Source organism: Cydia amplana, chromosome 14 (assembly GCF_948474715.1).
Source record: "Cydia amplana chromosome 14, ilCydAmpl1.1, whole genome shotgun sequence".
Taxonomy (NCBI): Eukaryota; Metazoa; Arthropoda; class Insecta; order Lepidoptera; family Tortricidae; genus Cydia; species Cydia amplana.
The window spans coordinates 15,372,999-15,392,012 of record NC_086082.1 but is presented as its reverse complement, the minus strand read 5'-3'; the positions used below and the strand labels follow the sequence as shown (position 1 = coordinate 15,392,012).

The window sequence follows — 19,014 nt, the reverse complement described above, 5'->3', positions numbered from 1 at the left end:
AATCTCGATAATCCGGCACTTCGATGGTCCGGTATATACGGCACTAAAATTGGGGTACAACAGTAGAATTTTGTTTGAATATGGTATTTTAGTAAAATTGATTTCTACGACATGCTAAAAAACACATCAAAATAATATGCAGATTTGCTCTAACTTCCAGTACTTAATCCGAATTTTCCAGTAATCCGGCTCTCTTGTGTCAGCATTAGTGCCGGATTAGTGAGATTGTACTGTATACAAAGGAAATGTTTATGATATGGCAACATTAATTTAATTGGATAGGAATTTTAATGTATAGCCGATCAAACAAGTTTGTCAGTAGAAAAAGGCGCGAAATTATTTTTTTCTATGGAATGATAACTCTTCCCGCCTACATTTTTTAAATTTGCCGCTCTTTTCTACTGACGGAAATGGCTTGAAGAGTATAATTTCCATATTTTTTTCTACAGTCCTACCCCCAGACTCAGATCCCGACGGCACAACTCCATCTAAACCAGCCGAAGAGACAGAGAAACTGGAAGAATACGTGAACCACCGAGGAATACGGTTCACTCAGCAAGACGAGGCTCTAGACCTACAGCCTTATGGGCTAGCCTGCGTTCGAGAGGTTTTTAGGTACGCAGTACTAGTAGAAATTATTAGAGATGCACCGGATATCCGGTTACTATCCGGTATCCGGCCTATCCGGCCGTTATTTTAGTATCCGGCCGGATACCGGATAGTGACCTACTATCCGGCCGGATACCGGATAGTAAAATTAACACATTTTGGGGTAAAAAATGGAATCTAATAAACAGTCACGGTCATAATGCTAACGACACAGTAGATAGAAATGAATACGTAACCAATGTCACACAATACACTTATTTGTTTACACAAAAAATACGCGCGCGCACTTGTAACTATAAACGAACTTACTACGTAATGACATGATAAAACTCGTTACGATCCTAGAAATGTGTCCGCGCGAACGTTCACTATGAAACAGGTCGAAACCTGCACGACGCGCACCTGCAAAACTCAAAATATAGGTATAGTTCCGCCGGCCGAATATCCGGCGGCCGGATACCGGATATTCGGCCAGTGCCCACGCCGGATATCCGGTATCCGGTATCCGGCCAAACAACTATCCGTTGCATCTCTAGAAATTATATACCTTTAAACGAGCAATTCTTGTATATTTATTTATATATATATATTTCGGGGATCTCGGAAACGGCTCTAACGATTTCGATGAAATTTGCGGGGCGAAAAGTCGATCTAGCTAGGTCTTATCTCTGGGAAAACGCGCATTTTTGAGTTTTTATATGTTTTCCGAGCAAAGCTCGGTTTCCCAGATACTTATTACTAGTAGAAAATAGTTATTTTTAATTTGTATAGGGAATATTACGCGAAACTTTGCGTAGGGGCGCCATTCCCACAATAAGTCACAATGTAAGGGTCTACCGCAAACGAGAGAGTCGAAATTTTGTTACCTAACCTCTCTATCACTCTTGCATATTCGAGCGATAAAGAGGCAGATAGCTGAGTTTCGATTTCGCGTTTCCCGTTAGGCCCTTTGTAAACAAACCGCCTTGATGTATCAATGTCATATTTGATGGTCTGTGAAAACTTGTCAAAAAACAGTTTAAGGTAGTACAAGTTAAGTTGTTTGAATTGTTTTTTGTATCGTTCTATCTTCCATATATTGTACGAATGGTGAATACTTCTGTAAGCTAGTTTCACTCAACCCCTCGCTTTTCACCGACGCGATATTAGGTCAGCAAAGAGAATCAAAATCAAATCTGAATTCAAAACATTAAGGTCGTTTTCTGGTTAACAAATTTAGACCTTTGGGTTGAGAAGTTAACACATTCATTGCCACCCAGCCAAACAAGACATCCGCGCCAGGCCACAAAAATTTCGTCATATAAAGATGTGGTACCACGATCCCGACTATCGGGTCGTCCGGCCTGGGAACGAAATCATAAAATACCCGATAGACGGGCACTGAATGTGTTAAAATGTTTTATTGAAGTGAAAACTTCTTTAGCGGCGCTGTGCACTTTTTGAGGTGGGGAAAAAATGTTAAACTCGAGACAGCGTAAGACGATCACGTGACCGTAAGATTTAGATGGCCACTCATTTAGATGGCATTTAAATCAATAAAGAAAAACTCAATGACATTACATGAAATTACATGTAATGTCATTGAGCTTTTCTTTATTGATTTAAATGCTATCTAGTGAGTTTCGCTCTAACTGGTATTAATATAACTCGAGTACTAACAGTGATGTTCTTAGGGGTTTCAAGTAATTAACGCTAACGCTAGATGGCGTTAACCTCAATTGGATGCTGTTTAGGAAAAAATGTGTCAACCCACATTAATTTTGCAATAAAGTGTCAACTTTAAGCGTCAATTTTTTGAGTTGACATCTTATTGCAAAATGAATGTGGGTTGACACATTATTGCTTATCAGTATCCAATTATACATAATGCATTTTGCACTAGTCATTGAGTTTTCACTTCTGCCGGCACTCCCTGAGTGCAACCCGTTGTTTTTTTTGTGTATATTATCTACTCACATTAATTGATCTTCCCCAGGTTTATAATATCGCTATGTAACCCCCTGGACACCCAAAACACGTCCGGAATGGTACACCTAGGGCTCTGTCTAGCTGGCACCGCGCTAGAAGTTGGCGCTGACCAGTTAGCGCGGTACCCTTCGCTTTTGTACTTGGTGAAGGATCCACTCTGTAGGAATCTGCTTAGTGTAAGTATGACCATAGAGAAAACAATACATAGATTGCTCACTCCATACATCAGTTTTAGTGCCAAAAAGACTATTAGCATCTAGCATCGAGTAGTGGAACTATCAGTACTGCTACTTGACAATAGATGTAGCACCGACCGGAAAGTCTTGTCTCAACAGCATAAGACTTTCCGGTCGGTGCTACATCTATTGTCAAGTAGCAGTACTGATAGTTCCGCTACTCGATGCTAGATGTAGACACTGAAATTAATAGTCTAACTGATGTATGGAGTGAGCACTCTTGTCTTACTATATTTCTCTATGGTATGACTGATCGTGATCATCAAGGCTAGGAAAAACGCCCGTCATTAAAAAAAATCAAAATTATTTATTTCATGTGATTTACACAATAACCATACAAGAATTACACAAACATTTTGAAAACAAATCATAATTTATGAACAGACTGGCTGTCCTTCGTGAACTGATGTTATTATGTCGTGTCGTTGTCATGTCTAATTATGAGTTTAAATGTCAGTAGTTCCAAATATGTATGTCAGTCAGCCAGTCAGTCAGTTGGTCTATGTCAGGTCGCCACGGAGGTTGGAAGCCACGACAATTTAGGATCCATTTACGAGTCGAAAATGTTCGTTTACTGTCTACGGATGTCATTGGGGCATATTAAATCGTTGACATTGGTATAAAGAAGACTGTGTTGTACGGAACAGGGTAATGTTTTCAAAATTACGGGCGTTTTTCCGAGCATTGCTGATGATGAAAATCCTATAAACTATTTCGATCGCTGCGTTTGTGAAAAACCCAAAATTATATTATGGAATTTGATTTTCCTCTAAGATGGTGCGAAACATGTATGTTTCGTTATCTTTCGAATTGAACTTTAGACAGTCTGTTCAAAATCATCTTCTATTCTGAAATCCTTCGGAATGCTCTAAATTCAATAACCGCCTCCGCCGCTACTATGTCTCCGTGTGATTATTTGTTTGTATTCGAATTAATATTGAAGTGTAACAAAATGTCTTAGAATATATTCTTAAGAGCCAACAGGAGTGGTCATTTCTCCATACAAACGTACTCGACTGTTTCCTCCGTGGGTTTTGAAGCTAGAGCAATGATTTTTTCAACACAGATTAATATTGTCAATATCTGTGTCGGACTGTTTTGCTTTTTTTGATATTTTTGTTTTTTAAGGCGCTAGAGCCCTTCAAAAATGGCCAAAATGGCCTAATTGACTATGCCGCAATGAGAGGCGTGGTATTCAAAACTGATATCAATTAGCCATAAAAGCAAAACGGTCTGACAAAGATAATTTCATTACCATTTAGATCTCAAAATTTCGTCACATTTGGTTAAGTTTTGGGGGAGGAAACAGTCGAGTACGAAACCTCCTTTTTTGAGATTTTTATGCAGGGTTTTTCGCCTTGTCCTTATCGCACTAGTTTTAGGAGCCGCTTCCATTAGCGAGACGGGTATGTTTACCTAAAATATTTAAATCTCAGCTCCCGTATCCTCTTAAATTAAAAAGTTACCTATTTTTACAGTTGCTGAGCACAGAACGGATATCCATATACGCCTTAGACCTCCAAATAACCTTCCTACTCTTCGAGGCTCTGAGATTCCACCTCAAATTCCAAATGGAGGCCTTCTTCAAAAAAGTCATAGAAATAGTCTCAATGGACGTCTCTAAAGCAAACTACGAACTCAAAGAAATACAGTATCTGACCTTAGAAAGCCTAGCACAGATATTTAGGATACCTGGGATTTGTAACGAGTTATATTTGAACTATGACTGCGATATATACTGTATGAATGTGTTTGAGGAAATGACTAAGTTGTTATCAAAGAATGTTGTATCGGCAACGGCTTATAATATACATACGTTGTCTTTGGAGGCGCTGATGACTATAATAGAAGCTATTGAGATGAGTAATCCGAAAGAGAGCGAGACGGAAGTTGTGGTTGAAGAGGAGGAAAAAGAAAGGTATAGTTATTTTTTTTTTAGTTTTGTTTACAAAAGTAATAAATAGATAACAGTTAATTTTGTCGAGTCTTGAATTTAGAATCATTCATTTGTATTTGTCTTTAAAAACATGTCGAATCTGAGTTTGTTTTATGAGAGTTCCACTAAGGGCCCAGTGTCCTATATAAAGGTCATAATTATCATTTCATCGATACAATAATTCGTTTCCAAATATTTTTTTGAGATTGTACAGTATGTATGTATTATAAGAATTCAGTGGGCATACTTATTCAGTCGACTTTACCTACCCTACTTTAGCTACCCTTTTTTTATTTATTTTTTTAGCGAATGTGAAATAATTTGGACTGTGTATGACTGTATGACCCAGTGTCCTATGTAAAGAACATAATCATAAATTTATTATGCAAATCTGTTGTTTAAATTTATTTTTCTGCACCAAAATTCCTTATGCACTTGCTTTCATTTAGGCTAAAATTGTTACCAAATAATGTATTTATCTTACAGGAAATGCGGCCATGTTAGCTTAGAATTGGGTGGTATGGAGGACTCAGTGAGTGACATAACGCATGACATAAGTCAGTATTTCGGCTGCGGGCGGACCGGGCGGCATAAGATAGTGTCAGAAGTGCCTTCCGAAGCCGAGTTGGACAATATTAGGAATATGAAAAAGGTGATTGACATTTTGTTTTTTAATCAGGCCAATGTGCTTTAAATGAAGGTATACAAAATTGCAACTACTTTTGTATTAAATGTGTAATAAGAACTAATAAAATCACGTAGGTATGTTGGTAATGTAAGCGCTGGTGGCCTAGCGGTAAGAGCGTGCGACTTGCAATCCGGAGGTCGCGGGTTCGAACCCCGGCTCGTACCAATGAGTTTTTCGGAACTTATGTACGAAATATCATTTGATATTTACCAGTCGCTTTTCGGTGAAGGAAAACATCGTGAGGAAACCGGACTAATCCCTAAACGGGCCTAGTTTACCCTCTGGGTTGGAAGGTCAGATGGCAGTCGCTTTCGTAAAAACTAGTGCCCAAGCCAATTACTGGGATTAGTTGCCAAGCGGACCCCAGGCTCTCATGAGCCGTGGCAAAATGCCGGGACAACGCGAGGAAGATGATGAGGTATGTTGGTAATGTATAATCCTTCATTTTGCTATTTTTTGACATAATATTTATTCGATAAAGAATACCTATTTAAAAATGTAACTCTATCATCAAATTTTAAGAAGTCTTTTGGATAAGGATTTAAAAACGAAAACGAAGCGAAAAAACGAAAACAGAAATTTCTTTATCGTAAATAGAGTTTTTTTCTAATTTATAGTTTTATACTCACTAAACTCCATTCCTTTATGATCTTGCTTTTAGTCCCTCATACCTAATACCTCATACCCAACATTTTTTTTTATCCAGTGGGTGACACAAGGCACGGAACTCTTCAACCAGAAACCAGAACGAGGCATCGAGTATTTACAAGAGCATGGAGTCCTGAAAACGCCCCTGGACCCTGAAGAAGTAGCGCTTTTCCTGAGGGAAAACCCTGACTTGGATAAGAAAATGATTGGTAAGGGAAAAATATGCTGTAATTGAAGTGTTTAGTGCTTATGTTTGACAATCCAGTCACTGCTATAGTTCGTTTTTTTTTAGCATTAGAAAGAAAGTAAGCGATCTTGACATGTCTTTTAATTGAAAACGCCGTTTGAAAATCAGTAACTATTACTTATGAAAGCAGAAGAATATAAATGATCGTATTAGATTCATAATTGTTACATATTTGCCATTATTTATTTTTAAAACGTATTTTTCAATAAAAAGATACGTCAAGATTGTTTACCTTATTTCTAATGCTAAAAAAACGAACTATAACGTATGACGCTGTTCAGTGCGTGACGACTTGTCATTTTTAGGGTTCCGTACCGAAAGGGTAAAAACGGGATTACTTAGGCTACACTGTCCGTCTGTCTGTCACCAGACTGTATCTCATGAACCGTGATAGGCAGTTGAATTTTTCACAGATGTTGTATTTCTGTTGCCGCTATAACAACAAATACTAAAAACACAATAAAATAAATATTTACGTGGGGCTCCCATACAACAAACGTGATTTTTTTGTTGTTTTTTGCGTAGGTAATGGTACGGAACCCTACATGCGCGAGTCCGACTCGCCCTTGGCAGGTTTTATTCGTGCCTGATTAAGCTACATGCATGTCAAGAAGCATGCTTTCTGTCGGATGGAACAATACTTTTGAAATTAGTGCTCAAAGCCACAGTAAATAAAAACATTTGAAATATAACCTGACTTACCTCATATCGCTAGTTGAGTTAGAGCCACTTGCACCATTTCACCAACTTGGGGTTAACCGGTTAAACCTGGAGTTACCATGGTTACCAGTACAATTTGGCACTGGGTTAACGGTTTAACCGCTTAACCCCGGGGCTAGTGGGATGGTGCAATTCACCCTTAAGGCTTCGTCACACAGGCGCGTTTTCCAGGCGGGGCGCGAGCGTTTTATATGTAAAAGCGGCGCGCCGGAAAACGCGCCTGTGTGACGAAGCCTTTAGTAGTGTGACTTAAAAAGCTTATTTATAACAATTTTATTCTAAAGGTGAATACATCTGCAAGCGTTCATCCCGCGACGACGATGACGGTTACAGCGTATTAGGAGCCTTCGCTTGCAGCTTCGACTACGCGGGGCTCCGCATCGACCAGGCGCTCCGCCTTTACCTGGAGACCTTCCGTCTGCCCGGAGAGGCGCCGCTGATCTTCCTGGTTATGGAGCGCTTCGCCGAACGCTGGCATGTGAGTTGACGCAGTCGATCGCTAGATGGTGCTGTGCTGGTTGATGCGGGGTTTCTACATCGCGCTAACGGTGTGTCGACGTGGAATATATAAGTAGTAGAGACCTTATGGGTGATGTATGTTAGTTGAAGCCTGACTTGACTGAGTGGTTCATTACTATGACTACTAAGGTTTGTTGAAGGCTATATTATAGCTCCGACTGTACCTGGAGACCTGCCGGGGGAGGCGCCGCTGATCTTCCTGGTTATGGAGCGCTTCGCCGAACGCTGGCATGTGAGTTGACGCAGTCGATCGCTAGATGGTGCTGTGCTGGTTGATGCGGGGTTTCTACATCGCGCTAACGGTGTGTCGACGTGGAATATATAAGTAGTAGAGACCTTATGGGTGATGTATGTTAGTTGAAGCCTGACTTGACTGAGTGGTTCATTATTATGACTACTAAGGTTTGTTGAAGGCTATATTATAGCTCCGCCTGTACCTGGAGACCTTCCGTCTGCCCGGAGAGGCGCCGCTGATCTTCCTAGTTATGGAGCGCTTCGCCGAACGCTGGCATGTGAGTTGACGCAGTCGATCGCTAGATGATGCTGTGCTGGTTGATGCGGGGTTTCTACATCGCGCTAACGGTGTGTCGACGTGGAATATATAAGTAGTAGAGACCTTATGGGTGATGTATGTTAGTTGAAGCCTGACTTGACTGAGTGGTTCATTATTATGACTACTAAGGTTTGTTGAAGGCTATATTATAGCTCCGCCTGTACCTGGAGACCTTCCGTCTGCCCGGAGAGGCGCCGCTGATCTTCCTAGTTATGGAGCGCTTCGCCGAACGCTGGCATGTGAGTTGACGCAGTCGATCGCTAGATGATGCTGTGCTGGTTGATGCGGGGTTTCTACATCGCGCTAACGGTGTGTCGACGTGGAATATATAAGTAGTAGAGACCTTATGGGTGATGTATGTTAGTTGAAGCCTGACTTGACTGAGTGGTTCATTACTATGACTACTAAGGTTTGTTGAAGGCTATATTATAGCTCCGCCTGTACCTGGAGACCTTCCGTCTGCCCGGAGAGGCGCCGCTGATCTTCCTAGTTATGGAGCGCTTCGCCGAACGCTGGCATGTGAGTTGACGCAGTCGATCGCTAGATGATGCTGTGCTGGTTGATGCGGGGTTTCTACATCGCGCTAACGGTGTGTCGACGTGGAATATATAAGTAGTAGAGACCTTATGGGTGATGTATGTTAGTTGAAGCCTGACTTGACTGAGTGGTTCATTATTATGACTACTAAGGTTTGTTGAAGGCTATATTATAGCTCCGCCTGTACCTGGAGACCTTCCGTCTGCCCGGAGAGGCGCCGCTGATCTTCCTGGTTATGGAGCGCTTCGCCGAACGCTGGCATGTGAGTTGACGCAGTCGATCGCTAGATGGTGCTGTGCTGGTTTATGCGGGGTTTCTACATCGCGCTAACGGTGTGTCGACGTGGAATATATAAGTAGTAGAGACCTTATGGGTGATATATGTTAGTTGAAGCCTGACTTGACTGAGTGGTTCATTACTATGACTACTAAGGTTTGTTGAAGGCTATATTATAGCTCCGCCTGTACTTGGAGACCTTCCGTCTGCCCGGAGAGGCGCCGCTGATCTTCCTGGTTATGGAGCGCTTCGCCGAACGCTGGCATGTGAGTTGACGCAGTCGATCGCTAGATGGTGCCGTGCTGGTTGATGCGGGGTTTCTACATCGCGCTAACGGTGTGTCGACGTGGAATATATAAGTAGTAGAGACCTTATGGGTGATGTATGTTAGTTGAAGCCTGACTTGACTGAGTGGTTCATTACTATGACTACTAAGGTTTGTTGAAGGCTATATTATAGCTCCGCCTGTACCTGGAGACCTGACCTTCCGTCTGCCGGGGGAGGCGCCGCTGATCTTCCTGGTTATGGAGCGCTTCGCTGAACGCTGGCATGTGAGTTGACGCAGTCGATCGCTAGATGGTGCTGTGCTGGTTGATGCGGGGTTTCTACATCGCGCTAACGGTGTGTCGACGTGGAATACATAAGTAGTAGAGACCTTATGGGTGATGTATGTTAGTTGAAGCCTGACTTGACTGAGTGGTTCATTACTATGACTACTAAGGTTTGTTGAAGACTATATTATAGCTCCGCCTGTACCTGGAGACCTTCCGTCTGCCGGGGGAGGCGCCGCTGATTTCTGGTTATGGAGCGCTTCGCCGAACGCTGGCATGTGAGTTGACTACTGAGATAGAATAATACTCTTTATTAGCACACCTCAGTAAAAAGATACAAAAGAAAAGAACAATTGATTAAGTGTAGAGACCGACAACAGGTGGTCTTATCGCTAAAGATCGATCTCTACAGTCCTAACTCAGTTAGGACTAGTTAGGAGTCCTAACTGTACATCGGTGGATCTTATTACAAAATGCATAAGGTCCATCGATGTACAGTTAACAGTGTGGGCGACGGTACTTGGAGACCTTCCGTCTGCTGGGAGGCTTCGCTCATATTTTTAGTGATGGAGCGCTTCACTGACTTGTGAGTGTTGCAGTAGGGATGATGACACATGTGGAATTTTATAACAAAATCTAGTTAAATAAATAGCAAATGACCAATTTATCACAATATTGTACATATTAAAAAAATATATGGAAATAATACAAAAATACAGCACCTGAAAGTTTCAAAATTAAAATTTTTTTTTAACTTTCAAAAACGAAATAAGTAAGGATACCATTCGATTCCTCACATTTTATTCAAAAAAAGATTTTATAGCAACTATATACATAAACGCAATATTTTACCGCCAAAAATGCAATTTTCTTGTTTTGTTTATACTTCAAGATGCGCTCTCAGTGACCTTGACGTCACGTTCACATAGCGTTTTGTTCAGGGCGTTTCGCGAGTGAAGTACGACTGTCGGACTTTGACTATCATTTCTGACTTTTGTATGGATTTAATGCAGTGGGTCCCATATAGACATTTGATCCTAAAAACAAACCTGATTGATTAATACCATAAATGAAAAATTATCATCTAGCGGTCTAGCCTATTCATCGGTAGATGGCGTTGTACAAGCTGACGCGATTTCTAATCTCTTCTCCGCAGACATAGAGAAAAAAATACATAGAGTGCTCACTCCATACATCAGTTCAGACTATTAATTTCAGTGTCTACATCTAGCATCGAGTAGCGGAACTATCAGTACTGCTACTTGACAATAGATGTAGCACCGACCGGAAAGTCTTATCTCAACAGCATAAGACTTTCCGGTCGGTGGCTACATCTATTGTCAAGTAGCAGTACTTATAGTTCCGCTACTCGATGCTAGATGCTAATAGTCTTTTTGGTACTAAAACTGATGTATGGAGTGAGCACTCTATGTATTTTTTTCTCTATGCCGCAGACCACAAACGGCGAGCCATTCGCCAACACTGACGCCGCCTTCCGCCTAGCCTATGCCGTCATCATGCTGAACATGGACCAGCACAACCATAACGCCAAGAAGCTGAACGTGCCAATGACCGTTGAAGATTTCGTCAAGAACCTGCGAGGCTGCAACGGTACTGGCGACTTCGACCAGGCCATGCTCGAGGCCATCTTTCATTCTATCAAGTAAGTTTTCTGAGACCCTTTGTTTCCCATAAAGTTTTAAGTAATAATGTATTATCATTAGTCATAAAACGGAAACCGTTAACTTTTCAGGATTTTCGTCAGGTTAGCCTATAGTTAGGTTAGGTTTGTTTTATGGCAATCCTGAAAAGTGACGCGTTTCTGAACCAAATCAATTGTGACTAACAAAAATTTAGGTAAACAATACATTATGACTTAAAACTACTTGGGAAACAATAGAGACCCGTTTTCTGATAAATGACTTCTTTAACACATTCATTGCCACCCAGCTAAACAATACATCCGCGCCAGGCATGCAATTATGTACTGTACCTACGAACTAAGTGAAAACATAGAGAAAAAAATACATAGAGTGCTCACTCCATACATCAGTTTTAGTACCAAAAAGACTATTAGCATCTAGCATCGAGTAGCGGAACTATCAGTACTGCTACTTGACAATAGATGTCGCCACCGACCGGAAAGTCTTATGCTGTTGAGATAAGACTTTCCGGTCGGTGCTACATCTATTGTCAAGTAGCAGTACTGATAGTTCCGCTACTCGATGCTAGATGTAGACACTGAAATTACATCAAACATCAAACATCAACATTTATTCAGCAAATAGGCCACAAGGGCACTTTTACACGTCAACATGGAATTTACATACAGCAAAAAAAAAACACATCTACAATTATAAAATACAACTTTCTAAGCCGCAAATATAAAATCAAACTAAAGTATTACATAGAGATGTATAAAGTCTCTAAATGTCGAATTACAAAAAAAAAAAACGCTATAACAATAGTATTGAAAAAAAAAGAACACAAAGATACAAAACTATAAACTAAAATTATTTAGAGATGTAAATGTCTCTAAGTGTCATCATAACTAAAAGATTACAAATATATAGTAGTTAATCAAATTATCCTTAGAGATGTATAGGGTCTCCAAGAGTCAAAATCCTGTATACCTAATTAAAACATTCATTAAGTAAGAAAATGACAATAAAAATAAAATAGCATACGAGAACCGAATGATGTGTGTCTGTGTCCATGTAATTATCCTCAAAAATAGAGTAACTAAATATAATAGCTCGTGTTAGCTTAAATAGACCAGTCTCCACAAACAGCACCCGTTCACGAGTATGACGCGTATCTCAGCCATCGCCTCTCTCAACCTTCATTCGGGAAAGTGGCGACCCGATCAACAACGCCACCGTAAGCAAAGACTTTTAAGCGAGCATGACATATTCAAGCTGCCGGGCCATATTAATATTTAAATTGTAATAAGGTATAACTGTGAGACACAACATTTTGTTCTTGTATGTTACATAAAAAAACGGTAAATTTTCACATAATTACCAAGCTAAATGCCCTATATTGACTTAGAGATGTATAGGTCTCTAAGTGTCGGAATCATTAAAAATATAAGTATGTACAAATAAAATAAAAATAAAATTAAAACTAAAACTTAGAGATGTATAAGGTCTCCAAGTGTCAAAAATTTAAATTAAATTAAGCAATATAAACAATATAATTAATCGAGAACATGATGGTCTCATGTGTCAATTCTACTGGACACTAGCATGATTAATTTACAATGAAAAGAAAGAAAAGAAAAACAATACATTTTTATTTAACTCTTATTATACTATCGAAATCAAGCTGCCGGCTTAAAGGCATCTCTATCATCTATAAAATAATTTACAGTGTAGTACGCCTTACTCAACAAGGAGCGCTTAATGTGTGACTTAAATTTGTTAAGTGGTAAATTCGCTATATCAGTGGGAACTTTGTTATAAAAACGTGTACAGTTCCCGACGAAAGACGTACTAACCTTACGGAGGCGGTGGGCGGGCACAGCAAGTTTATGTTTGTTTCTAGTGTTATAGTTATGGATATCACTGTTAAGCTTGAATTCATGGACGTTTTTCCGAACATACATAATATTCTCAAGTGTGTATTGAGATGCAAGGGTAAGAATGTTCACTTCTTTGAATTTCTCTCTCAGGGATGCTCGAGCGCCCAGTCCATAGATAGAACGTACAGCTCGTTTTTGCAGCACAAATATTGTCTGAATGTCTGCCGCTTTTCCCCACAACAGAATTCCATACGACATAACACTGTGGAAGTAGCTAAAGTATACCAGCCTGGCCGTCTCTACGTTTGTCAGCTGTCTGATTCGCCTCACTGCATAGGCAGCAGAACTAAGTTTGCCGGCTAGAGTGGCTATATGTGCATGCCACTGCAGTTTTGCGTCTAAAGTGACTCCAAGGAAAACCGTTCGATCTTCGAATTCCAGCGTATCACCTTTTATTTTAATATTGCTGTTGTTTACCTGCTTGACGTTCGGCAGCGTAAATTTGATGCACTTGGTTTTCTTGGCATTCAAAAGTAAGTTATTTGCCGTAAACCAGTCTACTATGGTGGATAGTGCATCGTTAATGTTATCGAAGCTGTTTTCCTTCCTGTCTACTTTAAATATAAGAGAAGTGTCATCTGCAAATAACACTATATCATGTCTATCTTGCACTACTTTTGGTAGATCATTAATGTATACCAAAAACAGAAAGGGACCAAGAATTGAACCTTGAGGCACTCCAAGAGCTACTGGGGACCCCGCCGATTGAGCTCCATTGATAACTACTCGCTGAGTTCTATCCGAAAGGTACGAAGAAACAAGATCAAGGGCAGTAGCTTTTATCCCATAGCGGCATAATTTTCTTTTTAAATTCTCGTGATCAACGCAATCAAATGCCTTTGATAGATCACAGAAAATTCCAACAGCATCTTGAGCTTTTTCCCAAGCGTCAAAGATGTGTTTTAGAAGTACCGCACCGGCGTCAGTAGTTGACCGACCTCGGGTAAAACCAAATTGATTATTGTCAAGCAATTTATTTCTGTTAAAATGAGACAAAAGTTGATTAAGAATAAGTTTCTCGAAAACTTTGCTTAACGCCGGTAGTATTGAAATTGGTCTAAAGTTGGTGGGGTCTGTTCTCGTTCCAGATTTAAACAGTGGGATAATTTTGCTGTGTTTCATAATATCTGGAAAAATTCCAGTATCAATACATCTGTTGAAAATCTCGGCTAAATATGGTGCGATCGATTCTACAATAGAATGTAATACTTTTACTGATAATCCCCAGAGATCTTCCGTTTTCTTTAAGTTTAATGATCTGAAAGTTTTAAGAACTATATTCGGAGTGACATAAGAAAAGTTGAACATTTCTGTACATTCCGCTACTGTTGTCTTCAGAATTTCTTCAGCGACCTCTGGCGATGAATTAAGTGACTTTGTTGTTTCTACCGGTATATTCGAGAAAAACTGCTCTACAGAAAAATGTGTTAATTTATAACCAGGAACGAAGAGATGGTAATGCCAGCGGAGCGCGTGGGCCCCGTGCGCGACGCGTACCTGTGGCGCGTGCTGCAGCGCCGCGGCGCCACGCCGGCCGCGCGCTACCGCGCCGGGCACGCCGCGCGCCTGCTGCCCGTCGCCGCGCCTCCACAGGTTCATTTTTATTTATTTTTATTTATTTATATGAGCCTAGAGTATCCCACTGCTGGGCGAAGGCTTCCCTCCTCCCTTTCCACGTATCCCGGGCTTGACCCGTCTCCCACCAGTTCCTGTCAAAGGCGTCAAGGTCATCTCGCCAACGCCGTCGAGGTTTGCCGCGACCCCGGGTTTGATGTGGGACAATTGGTTATGATCTTAGCCCACAACTCATTCGGCATACGACAAACGTGTCCCGCCCAGTCCCATTTCAGCTGGACGACTGTTTCAGCTACGTCCGCTATTTGTGTTTTGGAGCATAGTACAGTGTTCTTCGTTAAAATCGTATCCGAGTTCGCGCGCCGTCTAAATGAGCCCTAAACCTCAAATTATTTTCAGATAACAGCGCTCTCAGCAGCCTTCGAGCGCTCCTCCCCCCCAACCGCCGACGACATCCTCACCAACAACCTGCAGAACGCCGCCATACTAGCGCTCTGCGGCATCGAGCGCTGCGCGGCGCTACTGTCGCGCCTGCCGCCGGTGCCGCCCACGCTGACCGTCGACACGCTGCTGCTGACGCTGTGCAAGTTCACCGCGCTGCTGCCGCCGCAGCCGCAGATGCACCATCACGCTATAGGTGACAACAACAGGGGAGAGTGGGCACACGTCACACGAGGGAGGGAGCGAAACTAGTGCACACACACTGCGCCATCTATGCCCGCAGGGCATAGATGATCGCAGCCACTTAGATACAAATAGAGTCAGTAACAGAGAGATAGATAGAGTTTGTTAGAGAGAGAAAGATAGTCAGATGTGTAGCATATCGTGTTTGCTTGTGAACGCCGCCATACTAGCGCTCTGCGGCATCGAGCGCTGCGCGGCGCTACTGTCGCGCCTGCCGCCGGTGCCGCCCACGCTGACCGTCGACACGCTGCTGCTGACGCTGTGCAAGTTCACCGCGCTGCTGCCGCCGCAGCCGCAGATGCACCATCACGCTATAGGTGACATACAGGGGAGAGTGGGCACACGTCACACGAGGGAGGGAGCGAAACTAGTGCACACACACTGCGCCATCTATGCCCGCAGGGCATAGATGATCGCAGCCCCTTAGATACAAATAGAGTCAGTAACAGAGAGATAGATAGAGTTTGTTAGAGAGAGAAAGATAGTCTGATGTGTAGCATATCGTGTTTGCTTGTGAACGCCGCCATACTAGCGCTCTGCGGCATCGAGCGCTGCGCGGCGCTACTGTCGCGCCTGCCGCCGGTGCCGCCCACGCTGACCGTCGACACGCTGCTGCTGACGCTGTGCAAGTTCACCGCGCTGCTGCCGCCGCAGCCGCAGATGCACCATCACGCTATAGGTGACATACAGGGGAGAGTGGGCACACGTCACACGAGGGAGGGAGCGAAACTAGTGCACACACACTGCGCCATCTATGCCCGCAGGGCATAGATGATCGCAGCCACTTAGATACAAATAGAGTCAGTAACAGAGAGATAGATAGAGTTTGTTAGAGAGAGAAAGATAGTCTGATGTGTAGCATATCGTGTTTGCTTGTGAACGCCGCCATACTAGCGCTCTGCGGCATCGAGCGCTGCGCGGCTCTACTGTCGCGCCTGCCGCCGGTGCCGCCCACGCTGACCGTCGACACGCTGCTGCTGACGCTGTGCAAGTTCACCGCGCTGCTGCCGCCGCAGCCGCAGATGCACCATCACGCTATAGGTGACAACAACAGGGGAGAGTGGGCGCACACACGAGGGAGGGAGCGAAACCAGTGCACACACACACTGCGCCATCTATGCCCGCAGGGCATAGATGGTCGCAGCCACTTAGAGACAAATAGAGTCAGTAACAGAGAGATAGATAGAGTTTGTTAGAGAGAGAAAGATAGTCTGATGTGTAGCATATCGTGTTTGCTTGTGAGCGCCGCCATACTAGCGCTCTGCGGCATCGAGCGCTGCGCGGCGCTACTGTCGCGCCTGCCGCCGGTGCCGCCCACGCTGACCGTCGACACGCTGCTGCTGACGCTGTGCAAGTTCACCGCGCTGCTGCCGCCGCAGCCGCAGATGCACCATCACGCTATAGGTGACAACAACAGGGGAGAGTGGGCGCACACACGAGGGAGGGAGCGAAACCAGTGCACACACACACTGCGCCATCTATGCCCGCAGGGCATAGATGGTCGCAGCCACTTAGAGACAAATAGAGTCAGTAACAGAGAGATAGATAGAGTTTGTTAGAGAGAGAAAGATAGTCTGATGTGTAGCATATCGTGTTTGCTTGTGAGCGCCGCCATACTAGCGCTCTGCGGCATCGAGCGCTGCGCGGCGCTACTGTCGCGCCTGCCGCCGGTGCCGCCCACGCTGACCGTCGACACGCTGCTGCTGACGCTGTGCAAGTTCACCGCGCTGCTGCCGCCGCAGCCGCAGATGCACCATCACGCTATAGGTGACAACAACAGGGGAGAGTGGGCGCACACACGAGGGAGGGAGCGAAACCAGTGCACACACACACTGCGCCATCTATGCCCGCAGGGCATAGATGGTCGCAGCCACTTAGAGACAAATAGAGTCAGTAACAGAGAGATAGATAGAGTTTGTTAGAGAGAGAAAGATAGTCTGATGTGTAGCATATCGTGTTTGCTTGTGAGCGCCGCCATACTAGCGCTCTGCGGCATCGAGCGCTGCGCGGCGCTACTGTCGCGCCTGCCGCCGGTGCCGCCCACGCTGACCGTCGACACGCTGCTGCTGACGCTGTGCAAGTTCACCGCGCTGCTGCCGCCGCAGCCGCAGATGCACCATCATGCTATAGGTGACATACAGGGGAGAGTGGGCGCACACACGAGGGAGGGAGCGAAACTAGTGCACACACACTACGCCATCTATGCCCGCAGGGCATAGATGATCGCAGCCACTTACACAGAGACAAATAGAGTCAGTAAGAGAGAGACAGTAAGTCCAATGTGTAGCATATCGTGTTTGTGGTGGTGTGTGTTTGCTTGTGAGTGCCGCCGCACTAGCGCTCTGCGGCATCGAGCGCTGCGCGGCTCTACTGTCGCGCCTGCCGCCGGTGCCGCCCACGCTGACCGTCGACACGCTGCTGCTGACGCTGTGCAAGTTCACCGCGCTGCTGCCGCCGCAGCCGCAGATGCACCATCACGCTATAGGTGACAACAACAGGGGAGAGTGGGCGCACACACGAGGGAGGGAGCGAAACCAGTGCACACACACACTGCGCCATCTATGCCCGCAGGGCATAGATGGTCGCAGCCACTTAGAGACAAATAGAGTCAGTAACAGAGAGATAGATAGAGTTTGTTAGAGAGAGAAAGATAGTCTGATGTGTAGCATATCGTGTTTGCTTGTGAACGCCGCCATACTAGCGCTCTGCGGCATCGAGCGCTGCGCGGCTCTACTGTCGCGCCTGCCGCCGGTGCCGCCCACGCTGACCGTCGACACGCTGCTGCTGACGCTGTGCAAGTTCACCGCGCTGCTGCCGCCGCAGCCGCAGATGCACCATCACGCTATAGGTGACAACAACAGGGGAGAGTGGGCGCACACACGAGGGAGGGAGCGAAACCAGTGCACACACACACTGCGCCATCTATGCCCGCAGGGCATAGATGGTCGCAGCCACTTAGAGACAAATAGAGTCAGTAACAGAGAGATAGATAGAGTTTGTTAGAGAGAGAAAGATAGTCTGATGTGTAGCATATCGTGTTTGCTTGTGAGCGCCGCCATACTAGCGCTCTGCGGCATCGAGCGCTGCGCGGCGCTACTGTCGCGCCTGCCGCCGGTGCCGCCCACGCTGACCGTCGACACGCTGCTGCTGACGCTGTGCAAGTTCACCGCGCTGCTGCCGCCGCAGCCGCAGATGCACCATCACGCTATAGGTGACAACAACAGGGGAGAGTGGGCGCACACACGAGGGAGGGAGCGAAACCAGTGCACACACACACTGCGCCATCTATGCCCGCAGGGCATAGATGGTCGCAGCCACTTAGAGACAAATAGAGTCAGTAACAGAGAGATAGATAGAGTTTGTTAGAGAGAGAAAGATAGTCTGATGTGTAGCATATCGTGTTTGCTTGTGAGCGCCGCCATACTAGCGCTCTGCGGCATCGAGCGCTGCGCGGCGCTACTGTCGCGCCTGCCGCCGGTGCCGCCCACGCTGACCGTCGACACGCTGCTGCTGACGCTGTGCAAGTTCACCGCGCTGCTGCCGCCGCAGCCGCAGATGCACCATCATGCTATAGGTGACATACAGGGGAGAGTGGGCGCACACACGAGGGAGGGAGCGAAACTAGTGCACACACACTACGCCATCTATGCCCGCAGGGCATAGATGATCGCAGCCACTTACACA

General features: G+C 44.6%; 1 protein-coding gene across 1 annotated transcript in view; it reads left to right on the top strand.

Moving 5' to 3' along the window:
* The window catches only part of LOC134654226 (Golgi-specific brefeldin A-resistance guanine nucleotide exchange factor 1), a 59,733-nt gene that overhangs the window by 10,401 nt on the left and 30,318 nt on the right, over positions 1-19,014 (top strand). The window contains exons 7-15 of the mRNA XM_063509696.1: positions 450-615; positions 2,585-2,753; positions 4,292-4,731; positions 5,236-5,401; positions 6,144-6,294; positions 7,337-7,530; positions 10,943-11,151; positions 14,514-14,664; positions 15,046-15,283. Of these exons, the coding sequence (XP_063365766.1) occupies positions 450-615; positions 2,585-2,753; positions 4,292-4,731; positions 5,236-5,401; positions 6,144-6,294; positions 7,337-7,530; positions 10,943-11,151; positions 14,514-14,664; positions 15,046-15,283 (1,884 nt within the window). The remainder of the gene's footprint in view (positions 1-449; positions 616-2,584; positions 2,754-4,291; positions 4,732-5,235; positions 5,402-6,143; positions 6,295-7,336; positions 7,531-10,942; positions 11,152-14,513; positions 14,665-15,045; positions 15,284-19,014) is intronic.